The 21901-nt window shown below is 34.6% G+C and overlaps 1 protein-coding gene across 1 annotated transcript; it reads right to left on the bottom strand.

Annotated features, from left to right (window-relative positions):
• Positions 1-11335: 11335 nt before the first annotated feature.
• LOC106798586 (probable copper-transporting ATPase HMA5) lies at positions 11336-18378 on the bottom strand. The gene is made up of 5 exons (XM_014775183.1): positions 18183-18378; positions 17712-17756; positions 12199-12296; positions 11887-12009; positions 11336-11797 (listed from the first exon to the last, which is right to left on the bottom strand). The coding sequence occupies exons 1-5, from the start codon at positions 18376-18378 to the stop codon at positions 11336-11338; spliced, it is 924 nt and encodes a 307-aa protein (XP_014630669.1).
• Between the last annotated feature and the right edge of the window lie 3523 nt (positions 18379-21901).

Genomic DNA, 21901 nt, shown 5'->3' with positions numbered 1-21901 from the left:
AATTGCTACTTCGCCACCGATCACCAACAAATCATATAGTCTTCAAGTAACTCTTATACACACAGATTTCAAGTGTGAAAGACATCCGTTGACACATTAAAAGGATGTGGTCATGCTCATTATGAAACCACTAAACCTCTTGGCACATAACTTTAATTAACAATCTTAGTCGTGTGAAGTAATAAGGTTGATTTCGGGATGAAGAAAAAAAATGGTGGATTCAAATCCTTTTATTAGCAAAAATTAATAATTAATATAGTATCATTTACCCAACAAAAAATCTCAAGTCAAGCTCCCATATGCTCACAAGAACAAAGATCCAAAGAAGACTTATGCTATGATTGGATCAAACTTCAAAAAGTACTTTTATCAATTACAGTGTACAATTATAGATTTAATTAATGCACAAATAAAGTGTTCGCTTGGGTTGCCGTTAGAAATTTCTGAATGAATGTTGAAAGTAAGTAGGGAAAAGAATTTAATGTGTATCTTATGCTCCAAAAGTATGTTCAGGGGTTTTCAAGTGGTACCACAAACATATTTAAAGAAGAAATAAAATGTTGTTTCGGAAATAAAAGTAGACTAAATATCATTTTTGGTACATTAAGTTTTATGATTTTTTTACTTTGGTAGATTAAGTTTTATTTTAGTCTTTTATGTTTTCAAAAATTTTATTTTGTTCATTTCTTTTGTTTTTTATTAATAACATTAATGTTTCGTTAATGTTTTAAATTTTAAAATAAATTATTATACTGAATAGATATTTGGCCTAAGTCGAATACCCATTATACCAAAATAAAATCTTTGGGACACTAAAGCATACCTTATAATAGGGCTCAACATTTGGACATATCGAAAATTCAAAGACTACAATTCCTATATTCTGTAAGATTACTCCTACGAGGTACTAGGTACCCTGCCTAGCCGAATACCTGATGCCCCTTGAAGTATCAGGTAATCAACTTGGTCGAGTACTAGGACCATCCACAGTATTAGGTATTTAACTTGGCTGAATACCTGATACCCTTGTAGTATTAGGTACTCGGTCTGACCAAATACCTGACACCCCTTGCAATATCAAGTACTCGGTCTAGGCAAATACCTGATACCCCTATTAAGTACTTAGTCTGACCAAAGATTGAGCGCATCTCATCCGATCTTTGACAACTTATGTAAAGAAAGATTACCTAGATTAACTAGTAAATAATAATTAAGGAGAGATAAATTCCCTAATGATAATTATAGAGACATTACCAAAAAAAGGCAATCTTGGGAAAGAACCCATAGATCCAAGACCCATTAAGGTACATATAAGTAGTTATGTGAATATCGAGGTAAGCACACTCTTGATTCACATTTATTAACCTTATTTGTTGTTCTCAATCGAAACCTTACTTGAGCATCAGAATGTCTTTTGCAGGTACCTCACCCTCCGATTTGACAAGTACTATTTGGAGAAAGAGAAAAATCATTCAGATGACGCAAACAAGGAAGAGAGTTACTTGTCTACCCCATGCAGGTACAATTACTATTTTAGTCATCACTATTTTAAATTAACTATTTTACTTATATTTAATGTTCTGTTAAAATTTAAAATAATGACAGAATATTAACATTTTAATAGAAAACAAAAAAAATTATTAAAATGAAACTTCTAATAACATAAAGGACCAAAATGAAACTTTTAAAATTTAATGTATCAAAATGGAGCTTTCAAAAACATAAAAGACTAAAATAAAACTCTTAAAACCGAATATACCAAAATGAAAAAAAAATACAACAATATAATGAACTAAAAGTAATATTTAATCATAAAAATACTTTTTAAGTCTTCTTAACTTTGATCCAAACATACACCATGCTTACAGTAGTGGAAAACTATTCTAGTTCTTTTGGAACAAAAATTATGACCACAAATTATAAAGATGAGCATATTTCAAATGAATTGAGTGCTTATGACAGCCATCATATGTCCTTTCTTTTTCTCAATAAAGAATTTGAAAGATACACTTTGGAAATTATTGTGCTCTAAATGATTTTAGCACAAAAGATCACAACTTTCATCCAAAAGTTGTTCAATACCATCAATTCAGAAATTAATTACAAGGGCATTAAGCAATATACATCAACTTTTGCGGAGTACACTATTCCCACTTACTTATTGACATGTTTTCTAAACCGTGCGGGTTTCTCTTCAAAATAAAGACTCAAAGATGTATAAAATAAAACGGTGAATAATTTGTGAACATAAATTGTAAAGATCACTACATGCATCATGAGGGGCTGGTGAAGGGGAACAAAAGCAAAGTTATGGTAAATTTTGTGGTTAATAACTTAATGGTTGGATTGTCTATTTGATTACAGTCAAGAAAAATTGTTATTATTGATGAAATATTTCTCATGTAATGTATTTCGTCATAAATGTCTATATTACCGACGGAATTTATCAACAAAGTGCACTCACTGAGAAAATGTTTAAATTTTTTGATGGAATTTATCAACACAAAAGTTTTCCATCGTAAAGTATAAATTATCGATATATTTTTCGGACGGATTATGTTTTCGTCAGAAATTTAAATGTTATTGATGAATTTTTCCGATGGATTATGTTTCCATAGGAAATTTAAATGTTATCGATGAATTTTTCTAACGGATTATGTTTCCGTAGGAAATTTAAATACTACCGACAGATTTTTCCGACGGATTATGTTTCTGTCGAAAATTTAAATATTATTAACAGGTTATGTTTCCATCAGAAATTTAAATTATTTCCAAAATAAAAGAGCCCAACCCTAACGAGGGACTCACTCAATGACTTCCCTTTTGGTGATTTTCGAACCCACCATCACGCCACCATCGCATAAGCTCCACCATCGTCACACTGTCTTCGCACGAGCTCCACCACCATCATGCCGCCCTCGCACGAGGTTTCCAGGCCTTCGTTGCACATTGTCGTGCCGTCCGCTCATCCACATCGTCGCACACGCCGTCACGCCCACGCCAGCTGGTTAGTGCTATTATTTTTAATAATGTATTGTGAAAGTAAGCAAGTGTGTTGTTGCATTTCAATCTTTCCATTTTAATCTTCCGTAATAACTTGAGGCACTCTTGCTGATGAAATCATCTCTGGAGCAACATTGTTTTCAGGAATAAGAAGTGTAGCTAGCAACTGGTTGACCACTTTGAGGCCACTCAGTCTTTCCTTTACCTTAGCCCCAAATGCATTCTGTTTTCCATTTACTTTTTTATGATTTTCTTACTTATGATCTATCTTATGTTTCACTGCATCACATTCAAATTTATTGGAAATTATGAAAGTATTATGCGTGTTATTATTCATAGGGTCCGTATAATTATCGTTGCTAGTGCTTCTTTCCATTTACATTGTTACCTTCAGACCCTTATTATTTGATTGATGTCGTTGTCCTTACCAGTGCTTCTTTGCTTGGCCTTTTGTCTCGTTCGTTTTGGGTTTAGATCATTATTACTCTTTGGGACTATGTTGAGACTTGAGAGATGGATGATGGCTTTTTTGTTAGTGGTCGATTACCTCACCAAATTAGACGTGAGATTGAAATTTGAGATCACAATTATACCTTCAAATATTAATTAAAGTTATGTTTGAATTCTCTGGTAGAATTGAAATTACAATTTTAAGAGCTAATTTTATGTAATTACAATATAGATAGTAAAATTAACCATTCTTACTTTTTAATTCACAGTTTCCATACAATTAAAACTAAATTTAATTTTCAATTCATTCTCTTTGAATCGTTATTTTTGGTTGCACCTTCATGTTTTGCAGTGGTTTATGTCTATTATTTTTGTTGTTTCTATCATTATTTTGAAAATCTTAACCAAAATTTGGCTTTAACTCAACCTGGTCAATCCTGAAAATTAGTTGGCTGGCAATAAGTTGAAGTAGCCATAATCCCAAAAGTATTCTTTATTTTTCAAAGTCCAATATTTTATTCATAAAAGTTAATTAAAAGTGTAACTTTATAAACTTTTACAAACAAGCCATAGAGTAGAGAAGGTAGTATATATGTGACTTACATACTAGGAAAAAGTAATAAATTAATAACTAATATTTATAAGCCATTAAATTAATCCAATTAATATTCTAACTAACTTAATTTTTACTTTGCTGAAGTCTAACTAACCTAATCATACCAAGTTACCATTTGGCCATTTACCATAAAGCATTTTGATTGAAAAATAAACTTTTATATATGTCAAATTATATATATTTTAGATATATCAATTATTTGAAGTTATATTGCAATAAAAAAATTTAAGTTAAAAAACAACTTAAAAAATAATTTAATTTTTTCAAATAATGTCTTTTGACCAATTAAAGAGTTAAATTAGTCTAAATACGTGCATGAGCAAGAACCGTTTATGAGCCTTAGATAGCAAGTGCAATAAAAATAGGAATGGAGTATGTTAGGTTAAGTTTTACGCTATTCAAAAAGTCTTTTAAATTTGATAAGTTAGTTTAAGTAATTATAAATGATATTTTTTTATTATTTTAATCTTTTATAATGTATTAACATCATGTATTTATTTATTCCTTTAAATATATATCAAGCATGTTAACCTACATAAAAATTCTATATATAAGTTTATTAAATTAATGGAGAGACAAGATTAAAAGCCCAGCTATATATTAAAAACAACGATTCCGTAATTGAATACTATACAATTTTCAGAATATAAACACTAATCAAATAGTGATCAGTGCAAGAGCGAGGGAATCCATATGAATGTTATCTATTCACAAAACTTAATTTTAATTTCTACAAAATTGAGAAGTGCATAACTTTACTAATAAAGTGGTTAGAAATTAGAAACCTTGGACCAGACAATCTCAGATAATTAACTCACTAGCTAGTCATGAGATCAATTAGAAGAATCCAAACTAAAAAATATATATTACTATATATAACATATTAAAGTTAATGTAACAGCGATATCATCAACAATAACAGTGAGAAGCGCCGACAGCAAAGAATAAACCATTCCAAATATCTGCGAATATGTTGATGATGCACTGTTTTCTCACCAAATTTGGTTAGATATCTAATTTTAATTCATCCTAATATTATATTTGATTAATTATTTGTAATACCACTACTATAAAAAGTAGTTTTAACATCGGCCTATTAACATCGATTTTGAACAAAACCGATGTTAATGCATACACGTTAACATCGGTTTTTCAAAAACCGATGTTAACTAATGATGTTAACGTCGGTTTTTCTCAGAAAACCGATGTTAACGTTAACATCTATGGATTAACATCGGTTTTTTTTTAAGAAAACCGATGTTGTACTTATAATTTAAAACATGAGAACGCAAGCCCTAGTACTTTCCTCGCACTCTGTTTTTCTTGTTCTTCCTCGCGCTTCGGTTTTCTTGTTCTTCCTCGCTTCTTCTTCTTCGCGACCTCACGGTACAGGCTTTTGTAACTGCACGTTACCCAGGTACAGCCTCACGGTATAGGGTTTTGTTCTTCGCGACCTCACGGTACATGATTTTGTTCTTCTTCTTGTTCCTGTTGTTATTTGTTTGTTTCTTCTCCTTTTCTTCTTCTTTGTAACTGCATGTTACCCAGGTGGTCACTGTAAGGAGGTTCGTGCTTGCAAGTTGCAAGGTGCTCAAGGTGGTGACTTTCAGTCCGTTGGTGTTCACAAGGTGTTCGCAAGGTGCTTCGTGCTCCTAAGGTTCCTATTTTATAATTTTGTTTATATCTGGTTTATGAGTATGATTATGTAAATATTGTTATTTTGCTAGTCGTGTAAGAGTAGAGTATGATTAGAACCTTTTTGGTTTATGAGTAGAGTGAATAGGAAATTTAATCCCTTAGATTGTACCCATTTTGTATATTAGTCCCTAACTTAATATTAAATTCAAAATAGTCTCTATCCTTGCGAAAGTGTTGCAAAATAGTCCTTCCGTTAAATTTTAAAATAACGCCGTTAGTGAGGTCAATTTTAGTGCCACGTGGACTATCCAACGTGGCACTGAAGGATGACATGGCATGACACATGGACGTGCCTCCTAAAAGATGCAACGTCATTTGATGATAACAAAACGAGTAAATAGGCAATTTAGTCCCTGACTTTGTACCCCTGTTGCATATTAGTCCCTAACTTAATGAAAAATTCAAAATAGTCCCTATCTTTTGCATAAGTGTTGCAAAATAGTACCTAACTTAAAAGATGCCAGAAATCGTGCTTAAAGTGTCCATGCATTGCAAAGGTTGTGCCTAGCACGATTTCTGGCGGCACAGATTCCTCCTTGGATTCCTTGTCATCTTTTGATTCCTCTGGTTTTTTCTCTTCTTCTTTCTTTTCTTCTTCATTTGCTTTTTTCTACTCCACTTTGTTTTCCTCTGGTTTTTTCTCTTCCTATTCAAAACACACACAAAAAAAATCAGAACCCAGAATGATATATTGATGGTAATTGAAGAAAAAAAAAAGGAAAAGAAAATGGTTATGCAGACCTCGTCCATTGGTGTTGACGACTACAGAGATAAGGTTGTTGCTGTGGATTTTTGGTTCTTTTTATTTGTGCAAGTGTGTGTGGGTTCTTTTTCGATATATGCCTCAATTGGTTCAAAACCATCAAATTTGAAGAAGTCACTCATTCTATCATCATCAAATGATGTGACACTAAAATTGACCTCACTAACAACATTACTTTAAAATTTAACGAAAAGACTATTTTGCAATACTTATACAAAAGATAGGGACTATTTTGAATTTTTATTAAGTTAGGGACTAATATGTAATAGGGGTACAAAGTCAGGGACTAAATTTCCTATTTACTTGTTTTGTTATCATCAAATGACGTGGCATCTTTTAAGAGGTACGTCCATGTGTCATGCCACGTCATCCTTTAGTGCCACGTTGGATAGTCCACGTGGCACTAAAATTGACCTCATTAACGGCGTTACTTTAAACTTTAACAGAAGGACTATTTTGTAACACTTTGGCAAAGATGGGGACTGTTTTGAATTTAATATTAAGTTAGGGACTAATATGAAAAATGGGTACAATCTCAGGGACTAAATTGCCTATTCACTCTTTATGAGTATGATTAGAACTTTTTTGTTTGTTTATTTGTTATCTTGTCTGAATGAGAATTGTGATTTCTGGAGGGGTAGATTGCTACTGGGCTTTGTTTAAGGGGTAGACTTATTAGGTTGCTTTTGTGTTAGAAAATAATAATCACCCCCACTAGAGAATGGCTTGATTGGTACTGGTCTTTGTTTGAGGGGTAGACACAGACATTGGCTTTGCATGATGAACAAAATTTGAGTTAGGCTTGTTTGTGGTTGGACTTTGGTATTGTTGAGGGTTGAAGTCAGATAAGTTGCTGTTTGGTGGACCTCAACTACTGGGACTCTATTAGTACTCTTGTTGGGGAAGTGGTTTTGGGCTATTTTTTCCCTCTTTTGGTTGCCACTGGTGTTGTTCCTCTCAATAGGGAGTTGTGGACTGACGGGTACTTCTCAATTATTACTGATATTGTTGGAGGAGTATGGTTGAGGTGGTGGCTTCAAGCTGCTGCTGCAATGTCAAACATGGAAATGTTTGTTGCCGAAATGAGCAGTGACTCATTCCAGCTTCTAGGGATGGCAGAGAGGGGCATGTTACTTGAGTTCTTCGGCAAGAGGTCATGTTACGAAACCCCATATACTTGAATAGAATGAATATAGACAGTATTGAATGTGCTATAAACAAAGAGTCCTCCCAAAATTTACTTGGAGTAGTAAAATTCACTTAGAGTTTGTTAATCACTTAATTTATTATGGTTACTTGTTAATGCTTATTAGTTAATATAGATAGGAGCAGTGAATTCTAAAACTACATGGTTGGTCTTCTACTTGTTTGCATATGAAATTTGAAAACTTGGTTGCGGGAAATCTAAAAGTTTGATGCCAACATTAGAAGCAATGAGTTGCATAATGCTTGAGACTTGAAGATGAGGAGGAATTATCATAGCAAAAATTTTTTTCCCTGCAAAATACTGGTAGAATGAGTAGGCACTCTTAATACTATTGGTAGGACGCCAATGATATGACGGGTTGCTAGTAAAAATCTATCAAGAAAATTACTATACAAGCCTAAACAAACCACAAGCAATTTTATCTATCATAACTACTTAACTAGTTTTTTATCGTCAATAGATCTCCTTAAAGAAGGTTACCCACCAAGTAGGATTTTAATAACTTAGGAGAATCAACCTCATTCATAGGAAGGATAAATTAACTACAAATCCTTAGTCATATATGTGGACTATCAGCATAGGCCCATCCAAATTTTATAGGCATAAACCGCATGCGGTTTTATAATGTCAACTAATAAACTAGTACTTACCCAAGTGCCAAAGAGTCTCTTTGAGAGGAATGTTTCTCACCAAGCAAAATTTTAGTAGTATTAAGGAGAATCAATCCCCAAATTTATGGAGAGGATGAGTAAATTTTGTGTCATTAATTACTTGTGTCAATTCGCATTCACATAGCAAGAAAATATTGCTAATAGACAATGAAATCTCAAGTAGAGTTTCCTTTACGAGAAGAGCATATCAAGGATAACACTAAGTTGATTGTGAGTCCTTGTAGTCAAGTGATATTTGTCTTCTTCGTGGGAAATCATAATTAAAGAATGATTGATGACTGATATGGTATTTACCACAAGCACACACTAGCATGCTTTCATTGAAAAAATCATTCAAGTGGTCAAAGAAGAACAATTATTTGGTTTAGTTTTAGTTGAACGAACTAGAGTTTGAACACTCATTTCAACATGAAAATGTAAACCGTTTGATGTAGATTCAATAGCAGTTCTACATATTTTACAGAGCTATCACAAAAAAATATTGAGAACGTGAAGGAGGAATCAAGATCTTTCAATCATTTACTCAAGATAAATTCTACTAGTGGAGCAAATTCTCATTGGCTAATGCCTATTAAATAAGTTTGATCTTTTCCTTAGAGAAAAGGAACTACATAGCAATAGAATAGGCTATCATAAGATTTATGATAAACACTGATTTTAATCTTTTAACGAAAATAATTTTACTTTTATATAAATTATGTTACAACCTACTCCTTAAAGGATAAAACTTGAACTTGCTACCTTAAAAAGTAGAACTCGTGTTTTAGCTTGTGAATAATAGTTGGGAAGGAAACTACACTAAAAGTTATTATCGATAAAATCAATGAATACTTTATATCCGTAACATATTTTTTAAATGTTGTATGCTAAAAAAAACTTAAATACAATTTCTTAAGCACCTTCACTGAATGTTGCTGTTCTTGAGTCAGAATTGAAGTTTCATTAATTTAACAATTTCATTATAAATGATTATACTAAAGATTAAAATATACTAATATTTACGTGGTAAAACTTTAATTCTGATTAGAAAATAATGCTAAAAATATATAAAAAATTGCATCTAAGTTTTGTCATAGTTTAAAATAGTCATATCATGTTAGTCTTAAAAGCCAATATTTTAGTTTGGAGCTTACGAAAAAAAAAAAAAATTGTTCCCTCCAAATTGGTTTCTTATAATGAATGATCACCATCATATTCAAATAACTAGCCAATTATATGTCAAGAATGATCACCATCATATTCAAATAACCATCCATGTTTTGGTCCCAAAAAAATTTATCAGAAATAAAATACCATTGAAAAAGAATTTTTTTTCATGGAAATTTCATGGCAAGAATGACTTCATTCCTATAGAAGCCAAACTGAGGAGTTAAAACATAGGAAGTAAGACAGAGGAAAGTCATGCAAACTGTTTCTTTTGTAGCTTGAATTTTTTGTAACCTTGTAAAAAAGTAAGATAAATTTAATAACAATAAAAGTTACAGATTTTATGAGGGAGGAAATATGAGATTTAAACCATATTTGAAGCAAGAAGTAAGGGAAGGAAAGTACATGTCAGCTACTTGATTGTTTCTCATATCACTTAATGTTGTCAAAACGTTGAACTATATGTATATATAAATGTATTGGCCATGTCCTGATCTGGTTTGTAGTTTTGACACGCTTATTTCGAACCTAATACATTGTTGTCTTTTAAATGTAGGTTGTCAAGGTTCATTAAAATACTTGGTATGTAGACAACACACTAGCACAGAGATTGCTCCAAGTCATTGGTAAGCATAAGCTCTTGTCCATCAATATTTTCTTTGAAACATGTAATTCCCTCTTTGCAATTTTGTATCTTACTAAACCTCTCTGCACTTTCTGTGTCCAGACTTCAAACTTGTTTTAGTCTATCATAAGTTGAAGCCATCTTGTCTACTTCTTGCTTTTGGGAAGCCCTTGCTACCATTATGAAAGCTGAAACTAGGTTTGAATCTCTATAATATTTACTATTAATTAGTCATTATATATTGTTCTGTTTATCAAGATTATCTAATTGACTTACTGAGAACACAATGGCTTGCATCTGTTATTTATTTTAGTATGCAAATACTCTAAGCCTCTAGCTGCTATTTTGATGGTATATATTTATGTAGGTCCTTGATGATGGTATATTTTTATGTAGGTCTATGTGATATATTTATGTAGAATATTTTTTTTGCATGTATTGCCTAGGATTATTTGCTATCAACATGGCAAAAGTTTTGACACTAGTTAAAGACAATAGGCCTGGTCTATTCTATATTGTTGCCCTCAAATCTTCACCCAATTACTTAGATTACATTACTATCAAGTAACACTTATAGCTATTCAATATCCATCCTTTTTGGAAACTACACATTCACTTGTATGAGTTATTAAGAGAGATTCCTCCAGCATGAAAACACCATCACCATTAAATTCTGAATGAAGCCCTTCATGTCCATCAAATTCCTTGAGTCCTACCAATGCCTCAATTGGAATCTCACCCTCTTGATCCATTCTCAAATTTGTTCAGTTTTATCTCCATTCTCAAGTTGCTTTCCTTCAGAATCATTGTTTCCTTCATTATCCTCCTCCTCATCTGCAGCCTTGGGATCTTCAGTTTCAGACTTTGCCTTGCCTTCTTCTGAAGCAGAATCAGTTTCTTTGTTATCCTTCTTTGATCTTGATGATTTTCGAGCTCATTTCTTTGGAGTATCATTATCTGCTGGTGGAGTTGACTTCACCTTCTCACTCCACTTGTTCATATGTATGCCTAATGCTAGATTACAAATTAGAAGAATATGAAAAGCACAAAAATTCAAAGCATTGTTTCCATAGTATCCTAATCCTATCCTATTCTATTTAAAAAATGTTGTTGGGAAAAAAATAACTAAAATGAAACACCTCAAATACATATATTCCTAATCTGGTTTCTGATCTGGTTTGGCCTCAACAATAACTGTTTCAATTCCAACTTCCCTTGCTATAGAATTGGCAGTTCCCCAATTGTCCCCAGTCACCATGATGTTCCTAATTTTCATGGACTTCAGAATGGAAATGACTTCTTGTGTAGCTAGTTTCAATGGATCAGATACTGCTAAAACCCCAACTACTTCCCTATTAATAGACACTATAATTCCAGTTTGAGCCATTGCTTCGGCTTCTGCAAGCATCTCTTCAGCATCGATGGGAAGTGCAACATTGTGGTCTTCCATCAAGCTCTTGTTACCCACAAGTATTTCCTTGTTTCTAACCATGGCCTTAACTCCATGTCCAGCAATGGACATAAAATCCTGTGCCTCTAGCCAAATGGGGTTCTCATCATCTCTCAGTTTTTTGGCATACTCAACTATGGCCTTAGCCAGTGGATGCTCACTATTCACCTGACATAGCCAATTATACAACGAAAGTTATTCATAATTATTCATGAATAACTTGATAAGCATGCGAAACTCAATAATAGAATGCCTACCTCAGCTACAACCACAAGTTCATAGAATTCCCGGAGTACCATATTTGTCAACAACTTTGTATTTACTACCACAGGCTTCCCAATTGTGAGAGTACCTGTTTTGTCAAATACAACACAGTTCACCTACAAGACAAACCACCATAAACAGATTCAAATGTTGTGTGTGTATATACATACAACTTTTATTTCATAAGCACAAAAGGTAAGTTGTGTGCCTATGACAAGCTAAGCTAGTCCATGTTAGTTTCACCCACATTTACAAATCAAATCCTGAATTTAAGGAGCTATATATGTTAGTTGCCAAATGATGACCTTATGTGCATTTTCTAATGCTTGACCTCCTTTGATAAGTATTCCCTGAGATGCACCTACTCCAGTGCCAACCATAACAGCAGTTGGCATTGGTAAACCTAAATCACATGGACAAGCTATGACCATGACAGAAATCCCAAACTGCAAAGCAAGCTATGGGTTTCGACAATGGCACGAGTGGAGGAATCCTTGCCAACGTTGGCTTGGACAACCTTAGCAAGCCCGAAATCGACAATCCTAGGTTTCAAAAACTCATCCAACAATATGTTACTAGACTTAACATGTCTATGAATGATGGGCCTCTAACACCCATGATGCAAATACTCCAACCCTTTCGCTGCCCCAACAACAATTTCATAGTTGGCTTCCCAATCAAGGTCCATCTTCCTACTCGTGTGAAGCCGGTCCCATGTTAATATGTTATCCTTTTTATTTCACAAACCACTTGATCCTACTTTTGCCAAGCCAAAATCATATAACTTGGAATGATATCTTTCTAGTCTTTGTGGTCACAAAATCCTAATAGAGTGACCAAATTCAGATCCATTGGACATGCACTCATGTTTATGGTCTCATCACCCTAATCACACACACACACAGACCCTAATCTGACACACAAAGACACACAAACCCTATTGTCTCACACACACACAAACCTTAATGACACACACACACACACACCCTAATGACACACACACAAACACTAATGACACACACACACGCCCTAATCACACATCATTGTATGAAGCTAGCATAACAACTCAATTTCATTCGGTTGATTGCAACCGTAGACTCGGTGAGACCATTGTAGCAAGCTAATGAGTCATCAACTCTTAACTCTGTGACACTACCAAGTTGGAGGAGAAGCACTGAATAAGACATGGATTTGGGGTTTTGGAAGAGAGGGTTCGACTCAACAAACTCCATGGAATCAACAATGGCCAAACAAGACCGTTGGTTCAAGACCGTCCCTCTCCAATCCAAAAGCCTCAAATAACAATGAATCACAGATAAAATGAATCTGTCATACCTCTAACATATTCACAAAAGAAGACACATACCCAACTACAATAATAAAGCATAAGCACCCCCGAAACCCAGAATTCCAAATTAGTTACATAAAGAATTGTTGATGTCGATATTTTTCTGTAATCGAAATTTACATTTTGTGTGTTCTTGTATGTCATGAATGTAATATGCTATACAAACAACTATTGATGTCGATATTTTTCTGTAATCGAAATGGTTGGTTCTGTATGTTCTTGTATGTCATCAATGTAATTTGCTATATAAACAACTGTTGTTCATGCTAAGTGAACCTTAGATTCCTATTTGAGATTGAATGCAATGATTCTTGCGGACAGTTTGCATTGGTCATTATATTTAGTCTTGAATTGTCCGTTTGGACAGTTTAGGGAGGCTAGTATTTTTATGTTAGATTCATTCGTTAAGATTATTATTATTTTGATTAATTTGATGAAATTTTGGTACAATGCATTTCAAGTTGTTCTCTGAGTGCATACTTGATTATCGGGAATTTAATTTCACCGATGTCATGTCATGTACTTGGAGACCAATGTGAAATGTTGCCGAAATTTAGTCAAATTTTTCAAAATAATTCTAACCCTGACGTATGAATCTAACATAAAAGACAGTCTTCCTAAATGGGATAGGGCCACACCTATAAATAAAAAAGTGAGATTTTCATGCATGGAATTGCTTAGATGGATCGAAGTTGGATGAATCAAAGTCGCATGAGCCCAGAATATGAGGATGGTGTCGAGCAGTTCTTGCAATTTTCTTCAGAAAGAGCTCGACCGAATGAAGAAGGAAAATATTATTGTCCTTGCATCAACTGTTTGAATGGAAGATGACAACTATTGGACGACATACAGAAGCATCTATTGTGTGATGGGATTAAGAAGAATTACACGTCATGAATATGGCATGGTGAAGTGACAGACATGCAAAGTGGGTCCCAATCTGAACCGTTTGATGTAGAAATGGGAGATCACTTGGAGGACATGATTCGTGACCTTGGACAAGAGTCTTTTCAGCAAGCACACACCCCTGTGTATGAAGGATTGCAGAGTGATTCAAAGAAGCCTTTGTATACAGGGTGCAAGAATTCCTTAACCCTATTGTCTGCGGTGTTAAGTCTGGTTAATGTGAAGGCCAGGTATGGGTGGAGTGACAAAAGTTTTTCCTCACTACTTGAGGTAGTGCACAATCTGCTTCCAGAGGACAACACGCTGCCTAAAACTTACTATAAGTCGAAAAAAGATACTATGTCCGATGGGTATGGAGTATGAGAAGATTCATGCTTGCCCTAATGATCGCATACTGTACAGACATGAATTCCAAGAAATGTCCAAATGCCCTATTTGTGGGACTTCACGGTACAAAGTGAAGGATGAAGAGGAAAGCAGTTCTGATGAAAACTCAAACAAGGGACCTCCAACGAAGGTTTTGTGCTATTTTCCAATCATTCCAAGGTTTAAGCGTCTTTTTGCTAACAAGGACGACACAAAAGACCTTATGTGGCATGCAAATGGAAGGATTTCTGATGGAATGGTCAGTCATCCGGCTGATTGCTTGCAGTGGAAGAAAACACAGAAAATGACATTGATGTTTATCTAAGTCTGTTGATTGAAGACCTGAGAAAGTTGTGGGACGAGGGGGTTTTAGTGTTTGATGCATTTCACAAGGAGATGTTTGAAATGCGTGCAATGCTTTTTTATACCATTAATGACTTTCCAACATATGGAAATCTCAGCGGTTACAGTGTTAAGGGTCATCATGCATGCCCCATCTGTGAAGAAAACACAAGCTACATACAACTAAAACATGGAAGAAAAACAGTCTACAGTATGCATTGGCGTTTTCTAACACCCAGTCATCCTTACAGACGACTGAAAAAAGCTTTTAATGGAAGTCAAGAGCACGATATTGCACCGATACCGTTGACTGGTGAGCAGGTATACCAGCAGGTTCAACACCTGAATACTGTATTTGGAAATACCCAAAAGAAGGATAAAAGTAAGACTTGCATATGGAAGAAGAGGTCCATTTTCTTTGATCTTCTGTACTGGTCTGATCTAGACGTTAGACATTGTATTGATGTTATGCATGTGGAGAAAAATGTATGTGACAGTGTGATTGGGACGCTCCTTAACATTCAAGGCAAGACGAATGATGGCTTGAATACCCGTCAAGATCTAGCTGAGATAGGGATATGATCACAGTTGCATCCAAGGTCTGATGGGAAGAAAATTTACTTGCCCCCAGCTTGTCATACTTTGTCCAAAAAGGAAAAGATAAGTTTTTGTCAGTGTCTTTGTCGGGTGAAGGTTCCACAAGGATACTCTTCAAATATTAAGAGCCTTATGCAGTTGAAGGAGCTTAAGCTTGTAGGGTTAAAGTCTCACGATTGTCACGTGTTGATGCAACAATTTTTAGCCATGACTATACAAGACATCTTGCCAAACAAAGTCAGGTTAGCCATAACTCGCCTGTGTTTTTTCTTCCATGCCATATGTAGCAAAGTCGTTGATCCTACCAAGTTTGATGAGCTGGAAAATGAGGCCGCAATTATACGGCGCCAGTTAGAGATGTATTTTCCCTCTGCCTTCTTTGACATCATGATTCACTTGATTGTGCATCTCGTCAGAGAAATCAAATGTTGTGGTCCTGTTTATTTGCGGTGGATGTACCCGATTGAGCGATACATGAAGATCTTAAAAGGGTATACAAAGAATCTATATCATCCAGAAGCATCTATTGTTGAGAGGTACATTGCAGAAGAAGCCATTGAATTTTGTTCAGAACACATTCTGAAGGCTAAACCTGTTGGCCTTCCTGAGTCTCGACATGATGACAAAGAGGGTGGTAAGGGTTCGAAAGGACTGCATGTGATCACTCCAAGTCTAGAAGATTTGTTACAAGCTCACTTATATGTCTTGAACAACAGTAATGAAGTTTTGCCATACATAGTTAAGCATGAAGCTTTAGTCAAATAGAATAATCTAAAAATGTCAAAGAATTGGGTGTTGAAAAAGCATAACAAGACTTTTTGTGATTGGTTTAAAGATACAATCTTTGTAGATGAAAATGCTTTAGAAATATTAAGAAAGCTAGCAGATGGGCCTAAAAGAAATGTTATTACTTGGCAAGGATACGACATAAACAAGTATTTATTTTATACAAAAGCACAAGACGATAAAAGTACAATGCAGAATAGCGGGGTCTCCCTAAGGGATGAATCTCAACACTTCGCAAGTGTGCATGATGTCAATCCCTGTGTAGCTTCCATCCTTTACTTTGGGTTCATTGATGAAATTTGGGAGCTTAACTATTTGAAATTTACTATTTGTGTTTTCAAATGTAAATGGGTTGACAACAACACCGGTGTGCGCATCGATGATATTACGTTGGTAGACCTAAAGAAACTTGGTTACCACAATGATTCTTTCATCATGGCAAAACAAGCTAGACAAGTATTTTATGTGCAAGACCCTTGTGATGAAAGGTGGTGTGTGGTTCTATAGGGCAAAACAATTGGTGTTAATGTAGAAGATGATGATTCATACATGGACACCTATGTTAGTCCTTTGTCCACACAAATCACTCCTAACGTTGTCGGAGAAGAAGAAGCTGATGACGTTCATGCTAATCGTAATGATCATGATGAAGGAGAATTAATTAACATCATCTAATGTAATTTTCTATTTATATATTTGATTTTGCTAGATTCATTGGTTATTATATGATTGGTTTGTGTGATTGGTTTACTAATTGCATTATTGAAAACATGCATATATTTGATGAAAGCTTTGAAAATGGAACTTATGCCATTTCATCTTTTTGTATTCAGTGGATCTCATCAATTGTTTTCTGGAGAAAGAGAGCTCACCAAAGCAAGTAAGTGACAACTACACTTTTTCTGATTGTTTAAAATTATATCTTCACCTATTGCAAAATTTATTTATAACTTTGTCTTGTTATTTATGGCTGGTTTACTCAAGAGGGAGTGAAATCAGGCATAATTCATCACTCTTATAATAAAATATGAAGAATTTAGTCATATCTGTATCTTGGAAGTTTCACCATTTGCCTTTGAAACTATATTACAGTGGGCTGGGATAGTCAAAGTATTGAGTGTATTTAACATGCATTGGATTTGGTGTCTGCTAGATGTAGAAAAGTCATTGCAAACTATTTCATCAATTTGAATGCACCACATCTGGAATCAACAGAGCACACATCCAACTAAAAAGTCTTCGGTCAGTGTGTAAGACAATGGAAATTTGTAATAAGCAAATAAAACACAAAAATCATCAAGTTGGAATGCAAATTGAAGTATATTAAGTTATCAACAAATTATACTCAATTGCATCACATCATAATGATGAAAATGAAAAACTTAGGGCTTGTTTACTTCAAGAAAACCTTTAAAAACTCAGCACAGTCCAAACATGCAATTACATAAACCCTTCAAACTATATGATGCATACCAGTATTCTCAGGTTCACCGATATCAATGTGTTCCATTTCCACCTCTGCAGAATCAACATAAATATCATTAAGGGTATTTGAGTAAAAAATAGATAACAAAAAGTACAAGTAACAAACTATTTGTTTTCCTTCCATTACCAAAAGCAATGAATGACTCAGACCAAAAAAGAAAATATGGTCAACAACTTGGGAAGGAGATTTGCAGAGCATTTATGCTTCATTTAGAAAACCATATACGCCAACTGCCATAGTATCTCCATGATACTAAACAACGATGTTTATAATACCCCTCCTGCCCTCTCCAATCCCTGCCTCACTGCATCATAATTTTGAATTCTCGTGCCATAACTAAAAAATCTTCATCTTCTTTCTCATCATAATTATGGAGGTCTTAGCATACATTTGCAACAACTTCTTCTTCTCTTCTTCTCGTGCCATAACACAAAAATATTCTGCCTCTTTCTCATCACCTATGCTTGTCACCACTTCATTATCCTTTTTACTAGGTCCTCTTTTAAGAACATCTAGGAGGAGCTTACTACATTCCTTGGCATAAAGCTGGACTGCAGAACCTCCATCACCATTTGGCTCTTTCTCATAGTGTAGATTTGCAGTAGCAAAAGCCACATCCTCAATCCTCTTTGCATTCTCTTCAGCCTCTTCCATGTCCAAAGTTCCATACTTTTGTGTGAAAAGAGATTTAGTAGTCAAATTGTTGGTCATCCTCTCCACAAGGGTTTGCCTAGTGTTTTCACTTGGAGGCCATAATTTGATTGAAAATGGTCTCTGCTGTGAATTCAGCTCCATGAAAATGAAACCTACAAGAACTACAAGTGCAATTATTAAATGGAATATTTTAGGATACATAACAAGAGTAAAAAATAGTTCATGCAGAGTTGTTAGAGAAAACAATTGTAAGGCAATGTCATTCATAGATGCATATACAAGTTAAGTCACCAGTTAATGTCATCATTATTGAAGGTCCCACACCCGGATTGTGTGGAATTAAGGATCTACACCAATAAAATGTTTTTTTTAAGAATACTCCAATAAAATGTTATTAACTTCGTTACCGTTCATTTAATTTTTATCATTGTGTACTTTGGACTCCTAACAATGCCATAGCTAAGGACACATCCAAAATCACATGAGATAAATTTTAAAACTAAAATAGACTGCGTGATTATACGATTCAAGAAAATTGTTAAATTATCTAGTCAGTCCATTTGATAAAACCAATCTATCAAAATCCAAATTGAGGTAATTCAAAGACCCTATTCTCAGCTGGGGAGATTGTAATTTCAATTTTTCTTATTCTTCATTTCATCTTTCGCGTACAGTACATAGCTTTCTCAACTACTAGTTAAACTATTCAGCAAAAAGAAATTGAATTGAATCGCCTAGGATTTTTATTCCATCTAGCACAAACATGAGTTTTGAATGGATAAAAAAACAATGTTCGCATTCCAAATTGAACCTGAGTTCATGAGACTACACTCATGAAAACAATGTTCACATTCCAAATTTATTAAGGTAAGATAAAATTAACCATCTAGATTTGTCTATCAATAGTCTCAATCATAGGTAACAAAACTATGAGTTTTTAAGAAACTTGACTCAAGACTAATTCTAAATCATATTCGCTTATTCAAACCACATTGTTTGAGCCAAAGTTGCATCTGCCATAGTATGACAAATGATTATTTTGGGTTCTTATTCGGTAAACTAAGCCTGCAGTTACTAGCAGTACGTACTAGAGGCCTTGTCTATCCCCATTCATTGCTCCAAACATGTCAAAATCCCAAGCAAAATCATTTTCTTCTATATAAGATCTGTTGAGATAATCTCTCATTTCCAAGTCAATTTGACATGTACTGGTCTCACCTTGTGAACCGCTGTTGTTTGGTTCGGAACTAGGGTTCTGAAAACTATCAGAAAGGCTGAAGTTCAAGTTCTCATGTGGTATTTGATTCAAAGTATTGTCTTGGAAGTTGTAAGGATCAAAACTTGTGTTCACTTCAGGAAACGATAGCTATGTAGCTCCAAATTCCTGATTAGATGGTTCCACTGTTTGGATTTGTGTTCCTAATGAAGAAACAACATTTTTTGCTCCTGTACTTTCATTCACCATGACTTGTGCTAGAGGTTGTACATTAATATTTCTCAAAGGTTCCAATTCCAAGTTCCCCCCTAGCATTCTGATTTGGCTCTACTGAGTCTGAAATTGTTGTTACGGTGTAACATTCTGATTTGGAATCTGTGTAATCTGTGCTGCATGGTTAACAATTGAATTATCATTGCCACCGCCACTAGCTAGTTCCAGCACCGCCAGTAAAACCACCAAGAGCATAAGGGTTGCTTGAAAAGAGATTGTAGTTTTGATAGTGACGACAAAAGGAAGAAGATTTGATCAATTGTTGATGATTGTGTTGGACTATGCTTTGAGTTTCAGGGGAACATGCTTCAGTTTCGTTGTTGATTCCTTCTCTCTTCAAAGTAACCGATCCATCCATTGTTGTTGTAATCTTACTCTTCATGATGCCATTCACCTCGTAGCTATTCAAATCATAATTGGTGATGGCATCCCTTCCCTTCATTTTTATTGATATAATATTAAAGTCTTCTAAACCTTGTTTCTCCCTCACAGTGAACAAACACCTCTATTACAAATGATGGAGGTGAAGTTTCCTTGAAAAAGGTCAGTAGCAATTAACTAAATAATTTCAAAAACTTCAACAATCATCCAAAATCATAATTGCAAAATAATCCTTAGAACCAATTAAGCATGAGCAACACCAAGCCAGAGTGCATCTGGGTAAACAACTTACTTTAGCACTTATTCTAAGCTTATCACACGAGACCTTATATAAGGAGCTTAACCATGAAGCTTACAGAAATAAGGTAAAGAAAAGCTTACATTGATAACATTCACCAATCAACATGAAACATATTGAAATAAGAATTTAAAAAGGCTTATAAGGTCATAATCCATTTTCATAAGCACAAATAAGTGGGTGTTTGGAAGCCCATTCCATTCTCTTTAAAATCATGTAATGTTCACATATTGAAATAAGATTATAAAAAAACTTGACAAGGAAACCTCTCTCTGTACCCTAGACTAAGTCGCTCACTTATGACTTATCCTCTTTTGAAAGCTCTCTCTGTACCCTAGACTGAGCTGATTAGCCACTCACTTATGACTTATCCTCTTCAAAAATTGATCTATTCAAAGCTGATGTAAGCTATTTTAGCAATTGAGATTGTTGTCAGCAGGCAATTGAGAAAAATTTGGGTTGAGTGTCATTCTCTGCTACTGGTTCAAGCTTATTATGGTTTGTTATTCCAGGTTCAACACCTGCTATGTCCTATCCCGATTTTTATAGCCCTCTAACAACCAAAATTCTAAGAAACAATTCATATCCTTGGATGGGTCCTATATCAAAAACTCTAGCCTAATAACATAACATTTATATACCTTAAACCATTAATAATTAACATCATGCATCTACTTAATTAAATTCCATAAGAGAATGGCACCCCTATAGCAGGAATCATAAGTAGTGTTTCTCCAACCAGATAATGAAGGTACACTTAAGTCATGTCTGCCAAAATTTGTTTAAGCTTATTAAATTTGTTTACACTTAAGAAATTCACATTTTGTATGTTCTTGTATGTCATGAATGTAATATGCTATACAAACAATTGGTATTTTTATGTTAGATTCATTCGTTAAGGTTATTTTTATTTTGATGACGTATAAAGGATCATGGCTTCTCCACCTACCTCGCCTCCTCCTCCTCCTCCTTCCGACGCATCAGCTTTGCCGTCTGCCGTGAAGTGGACACGCAAAGCTTCACGTCTATGATCCTTGTCTACTGGACCACCTGGTGCTAAGAGACCAGTGGTCCGCGTTGATCCTGCTATCGGCAAGGCCGACGGTCCCTACAAGAAGAAATTAAGAACATATTTGAGGATTGTGGCTCGTGATAAGGTGGACATCATGTACGAGAACTGGAAGAAGGTCCCTACTGCTCAGAAGGACTTGATTTAGGAGGATATTCAGGTATTTTTCTTTTCTTATTTGACGTTTTTTAATTAATAGCCAAAAATTACATTATTGTAACAAATAAACCTTATTTGTTATTGTCAAGCGGAATTTGAAATCCCAGAGGCTTCTGACAGTAGGATG

This window comes from Glycine max, chromosome 4 (genome assembly GCF_000004515.6).
Source record: "Glycine max cultivar Williams 82 chromosome 4, Glycine_max_v4.0, whole genome shotgun sequence".
Taxonomy (NCBI): Eukaryota; Viridiplantae; Streptophyta; class Magnoliopsida; order Fabales; family Fabaceae; genus Glycine; species Glycine max.
Note: the sequence above shows the minus strand (reverse complement) of the source record. Positions and strands in the feature narration are given on the sequence as shown.

Bases quoted from the DNA above. Each gene is read 5' to 3' on its own strand.
- LOC106798586 (XM_014775183.1), bottom strand. From the start codon at position 18,378: ATGGAAGAGGCTGAAGAGAATGCAAAGAGGATTGAGGATGTGGCTTTT. The intron at 17,757-18,182 runs GTGATGAGAAAG...TTGATTCTGCAG, and splicing joins TGAAGTGGTGACAAGCATAG to AGGTGGAAATGGAACACATT. The intron at 12,297-17,711 runs GTATGCATCATA...CATGTGATTTAG, and splicing joins CGGTGAACCTGAGAATACTG to GTTTACCAATGCCAACTGCT.